We start from the raw sequence: 6,000 nt of genomic DNA on the forward strand, positions 1-6,000 counted from the left end.
CATCCATGGTCATAAAGGAAATGCAAATAAAAACAACCCTAAGATACCACCTTACCCCAACAAGAATGGCCAAGATTTTGAACTCAGACAATGACAGATGCTGGCGGAGCTGTGGAGAAAAAGCGACCCTACTGCACTGCTGGTGGGATTGTAAACTAGTTCAGCCACTCTGGAAAGCAGTGTAGAGGTTTCTTAAAGAACTGAAAATTGACCTTCCCTACTATCCCGCCATACCACTCTGGGCATCTATCCTGAACATCATAACCCAGGATATGATGAGGACACCTGCTCAGTTATGTTCATCTCTGCACTATTCACAATAGCCAGGCGATGGAAGCAATCCAGATGCACTACTGCAGATGAATGGATACAGAAAATGTGGTATATATAGACAATGGAATTCTACATAGCCAACAGACAAGATAGAATAATGGCATTCACAGGGAAGTGGATGAATCTAGAGCGAATCATGTTTAGTGAGACAAGTCAAGACCAAAGGAACAAAAGACACGGTATCCTTAATATGTGGCTATTAGACCCAAACAGTACAAGAGCGAGGACTCAATATTTGTGTACCCAATGCTATGGACATGATATTGGAAATATAAACACAACTACATAGACATAAAAGTCTATGACTCTATAGACACAATGTTTTATTACATAGGTTAATATGTATCTATGACACACAAACCCTCAGCCTAATTTCAATTGTGTTCTAAAATCTAAGTGCCAGTGATTATATATAGAGATTCCCTTCTTGAATACTTATTTGTTAAATATGTCATTTCAAATATGATGTTAAAATCAATGTTAAGGGGCCGGGAGTTTGGCCTAGTGGTTAAAGTGCTTGCCTAGCATGCATGAAGACCCGGTACCACATACATAGATAAAAAGCCAGAAGTGGTGCTGAGGCTCAAGTGGTAGAGCTCTAGCCTTGAGAAAGTCCAAGGACAGTGCTCAGGCCCTGAGCTCAAGCCCAGGACTGGCAAAAAAAAAAAATCAATGTTAATAAATTCTTTAATGAAAAAAAGAAGTTCCGCGCACATATTTGATACCAGAAACATTTCTAAAAGTGAATTCTCAACTGGTGTCTCACCCGTGTAATTCTAGCTACTAAGGAGGCTGAGATCTAAGGATCAAGGTTTAAAGTTAGATAATAGGTCAGGAAAGTCTGTGAGCCTCTTACCTCCAATTAACCCCCCAAAAGCCAGAAGTGCAGCTGTGGCTCAAATGGTAGATTGCTAGCCTTGAGTGAAAAAAAACTAAGGGACAGCTCCCAGGCCCTGTGTTCATCTCCAACATTGGCATATCCCCTCCACAAAGACGCATGAATTATCAAACTAGGCCTTCCCAAATAAATCACCTTTCCCAAGTACATCACTCTAAGTGTTTCACTGAACACGCTCAACAAGGCTATACAAAGAGAAATCATGGCTTCACTAGTTGAAGAAAATATTTGACACTTGAGAAATGAAAAAGTATCTAGAAAACTGAGGTAAAACATTAACTTGTTTTATCAATAAAAACTAATAAGCATTCATGGAGGATTCTCAAATAGAAGTCATCAACGGAAAAATTCTGCAGATAATTACAGTCACCTACAGGCAAGTTCTGAACCTGTGTGTGTAGACGACTCAAGAAAGGGCCAGAAGAGAAGGCTAAGAAAGAATTAATTGGCAGCCGGGCACAGTGGCTTATGCCTAGCTACTCTGGAGGCTGAGATCTGAGGATCAAGGTTTAGAGCCAGCCCAGGAACAAAAAGACCTGAGACTCTCATCTCCAGTTAAACCTCTAGAAAACAGGAAGTGAGGATTGGCTCAAGGGTAGGGCGGTAGCCTTGAGCTGAAGAGCTAAGGAACAGTGCCTAGGCAGAGTTCAAGTCCCATGATCCACCAAAAAAAAAAAAAGAAAAAAAAAAGAATTAACTGGCAACTGTCTCATGTCTTCTTTTCTTTACTGCACAGGACCTATCTGCATTACAACCTGTATTTCAGGAGCAAAGAACGTGTCTGTGCCTGTGTGTGTGTGCCAGTCTGGGGCTTGAACTCAGCACCTGAGCACTCTCCCTTAGCTGTTTTTGCTCAAGCCACACCTTCACTTGCAGCTTTGGCTGGTGGGCTTCCTGCCCCTGCTGGCTTTCAAGCCCCATCCCTCACATCTCTGCCTCCTGGCAGCTAGGACAGGAGGGGAGCCCTGGTAGCCTGGCTGCTTCCCCTTTCCACTTGGGTGAGGACTGGTGGGGCCAGGCCTCCGCGGGCTGTGGGCGGTTTCTCCAGGCCCCGCCAGCACCCCAGCCACAAGCACAGCTAGGGCGCAGCACCTTCCTAGGAACCAGCCCCGGGCTGGGCAGGGGCTGGGCAGGGGCTTCTTCCAGAGAGCAGGCGCTTGTTCCCGGTGTGCCCCTCCTGTCTCCCGATCCCCTCACCCACCGCACGACGCCCCTGCCACCCGCGTGGTCACAGCCGGGCTGCCATCCACAGCCCCGCAGCTCCCTTCAAAACCGGGCAGCTGGACTTGGCGCCCGGGGGGCGCTGGCACCCGCCTGGCCCTCGGCCCTTCCGCGGGGGCCTCGGGCGGCCCGGCTCCCGGCCCAGAACCTCCCCGGCCGGCCTCGGAGGGCGATCCCGGCTGGCGGGGCGCGGGGAGCCCGAGACTACGGCCCCCCAACCCCCGCCCCTCCATCCGCGCCGGCCTCCGTTAGTAACCCGCGAGTAGAAGAGACACCTCCACTTACCGACGTGAGTGATGGCCGTGGCCAGCCTCCGAGTGAGCTCCTGGACGGCCATTTCTTCTTGTCGCCAAAGTAACATTTCACACGCACAAATAAATTAATAATAATAATAATAATAATAATAATAATAATAATAACCCCGCTGGGTAGAAACGGAACAAAGCCAGGCACCACTGAGTCTCCCGCGGCCTCGGGTGACGCGCTTCGGGCGTCTCCGCGGGCTCGGCTCTCCTCCCGGTCCCGCCGCGGCCAGCGCTCCAGGCGGGGGCTCCAGCCCGCCCGCCCGCCCGCCCCGGCGTGGGAGGGAGGGAGCCGGGTCTCCCGCTCCGGGCGTGGCGTCCCCCGCGTCCCAGCCCAGCCTGGGGTGCGGGCTGCTCCGGCAAAGCAGTCCTGCGGCCCTGGTCCCTGAGCGTCCCCGTAGGCGCCGCGCGCCCCTGCTCCGCCTGTTTTGGGGTGTGGAAGGCTGCACCCCTCTACCGGCCTGGGACTGGTGGAGAGGAGGGGCTACCCCGTCGTTCTGGCAGGCACAGGGGGTGCGAGCACCACGCGCGCGCCTCCCACGTCTCCGCCCCTCTTTCTTCCCCACCCAGAGTCCTAGGAGTAGGCGAGGCGGGGTCGGGGCTGACTGGGAGAAGGGCGGCTGCGGCCTGGCTTTCCGCCCGGGATGCGGCAGGTGCGGCCCAGGGATGGGCGGACCGAGCGCGCGCTCTCCATTAGCTTGCGCACCGAGGACCCCGGGGGCGCAGCGCGAGTGAGGTCCACGCACCGGGCTGGCCGCGTGCGCGCGCTGGCGTCTCCACGGTGCAGGCCTTTCTCCGGGAGCGGCTGCGCGCGTGCACCAGCTCTGTCACGCGCGCGTGCACCAGCTCTGTCACCTGCCAGATGTGCTTGCACCCCTTCTGGAAAGGCTTGGGTCCAGTCTCCATGCGGGTCCTCCTCTGTTCCAGAAAGGTCTTCAGTAGACGCTATGTCAGGGGTTTCTGATTTGCATAAGATACTGCCTGGCTGATGTGCAGAGCCAGGGAGGAAAAACGAAGCAAAAGCCAGGGTGGCCCCAGTGGAGCCTCCTACACGAAAGTGTGCGCCAATCCACGCTAAGGTTCACCTCCATGTCCTCTGCCACCTGTCAAGCCTCAAACAACCCGCGTGCGAATAGCTGACAGCCACCACTCATCATGCCAGAGTTGAGAGTGTTTCCCAATCCTTCCTGCCACAATGCGGGCTGTGGACCAGAGACGCTGGGCCTCCTGTGACCTGAGACTGTGGAGAGGCTCCTACCTCCCCCACTCCAGTTCACCCATTCAGAGCATCCGTTTTAGACAAGAGTTAAAGACCCAAAGGAAGCCAGACAGCTTTGGGCTGGGTTCATTGTGTTTTCTGGCTATTCAAGGGTCACATAAGTTTTCCAAGAACCAATTGAGGTGTTTCCTGTTGATAAGCGGTCAGTACCTCAGTGCCTGGTCAAGGCCAATTATGAGTGTGTGTGTGTATGTGTGTGTGTGTGTGTGTGTGTGTGTGTGTGTGTGTGTGTGTGCGCGCGTACGCTTCAGTATTGGAGCTTGAACTCAGATCCTGAGCATTGCCCTCTAGCTGTTTTCCTGGTTTTGCGCAGGGCCAGCACCCTCTTCCCCTTGAGCCACACCTCCACCAGTTTTGGGTTGGTTAATTGGAACTGAGAGTCTCACAGACTTTCCTGCCCAGGCTGGCTTTGAGCAGAGGTGCTCAGCCTCCTGAATGGCTAGGATCACAGGTGTGAGCCATTGCTGCCCGGCTTCCAGTGTGAGTTTTGCGACCAGAACTCCATACATTGCCAAGTGCACAGATGATCCGGAGAAGAGGTAGCTGAGCTGGGTCAGCAACTTTGACACTCTAGGGGCCTCAACTTCCCGAGTCAAGGAAGATCATGAAAAGAAGGGAGAGAGGGAATGGAGAGAAAAGTTTGCGAATGCGAGTGAGAAAGAGAACAGGCAGAAAAGAAATAAATCACACGCAGAGCACTGCTCTCTGTTCCTTCATCTTCTGTGCTTTCTCCATCTTCAAAGGTTTCCATGGAGATAAATGGATTCCATTTGTAGTAAGATGGTAGCAGGCAGCATTTATTCTCAGAAACTACCTCTGCCCCCATCTCCGGGTGCTGACTTCTTCCCTGGGGTGATAAGGAGATGCACATACAATCTCCATTTTCCTTCTCCAACTACAAAATCCTAAGCTAAGGAGAAATGGCCATATAGTGTTCAATAGTCTATTCTACCTTGCTCTTTTAAGAAAATGGTTCCTGTTTCCAGAGCTCTTAAGAATGCTGACATCATTCCTTTTCATCTTTCCTCCTTCTTTGACTCAGTTTCTCCTCTTTAATCATCTCATTCCTGTCTTGTTGGCTAGCAAAAACAGATGACTATGCTGGAATACCTCTCTTCCCTCTCCAGCCAATCAGTTATCCATCAGTCAGTCCCACCTACTGAACATCAATCATGCTATGAGAGACAGGGCCAGACAAAGCAGCCACTGGCCTCAGATAACAAGTGGCTGCCTGTGCCTGCTCATCTACAAGACATTGTACAAGCAGCATTTAGGCCTCATAACAACCTTGTAAGGGCATTAGCCTCCTATTATAGATGCCACTACAAAGAATCAAACTATATCATAAAAATCTAGGTGGTTTTTGGCCTTTGGGAAGTGATTTGCATGTGTTTAGAAAAGCACTGCCAAGGTAAGTTCCACATCCCTGAGGATGGCCTGTCAGCCTGGCCTCTGACAAAATAGAGTAAGACAAGGCCCCACCTTGGACCAGTGTGACTTTTCTCAACTCCTGGTGTCACAAGTGAGGCTAAACATTCCTGGGGTTCCACAGGACTCCAAGTTTAGTCTAAATGAGCAGTTCTCAAACTTTAGCAGAATCACCAGGGGAAAGAAGTGGGGTGTGTGTGTTCCTTCTTTTCATCTCCTTCACAGATTCTGACTTAGTAGTCTAGGACTTGAGTCTGTGCACTTCTAACACACACTGAGGAATATTGGCACTGCTAGTCCTGGAGGCAGTCTTCAGACTCTGAGATTGCAAATCACATTGTGATTGTGGTTTCCTAGAAGGATATTTTATCTTTGCCATTTCCTGGAGTATAACTTCTAAAATCTTTGGAATTTCCTGACTGGGTAGTAGGTGGGAGTATCTTGTTCAAATCAGAGACTCTTGGTGGAATTTAACAAGTTAAGGGAGGGCATGAGGTCCTGAGTTCAAGTCCCAGTACTGGCAAGCGTCAGTACTGGCG

General features: G+C 51.1%; 1 protein-coding gene across 3 annotated transcripts in view; it reads right to left on the reverse strand.

Annotated features, from left to right (window-relative positions):
* Positions 1-2,847, reverse strand: part of Mcf2l2 (MCF.2 cell line derived transforming sequence-like 2) — a 213,837-nt gene extending 210,990 nt beyond the window's left edge. For all 3 annotated transcript variants that reach the window (XM_090342731.1, XM_090342741.1, XM_090342725.1), the window contains exon 1: positions 2,738-2,847. In XM_090342731.1, the coding sequence (XP_090198857.1) occupies positions 2,738-2,813 (76 nt within the window). In that variant the 5' untranslated portion in view covers positions 2,814-2,847. The remainder of the gene's footprint in view (positions 1-2,737) is intronic.
* Positions 2,848-6,000: the final 3,153 nt, after the last annotated feature.

This window comes from Megascapheus bottae, chromosome 1 (genome assembly GCF_031878675.1).
Source record: "Megascapheus bottae isolate mThoBot1 chromosome 1, mThoBot2.hap1, whole genome shotgun sequence".
Lineage (NCBI taxonomy): Eukaryota > Metazoa > Chordata > Mammalia > Rodentia > Geomyidae > Megascapheus > Megascapheus bottae.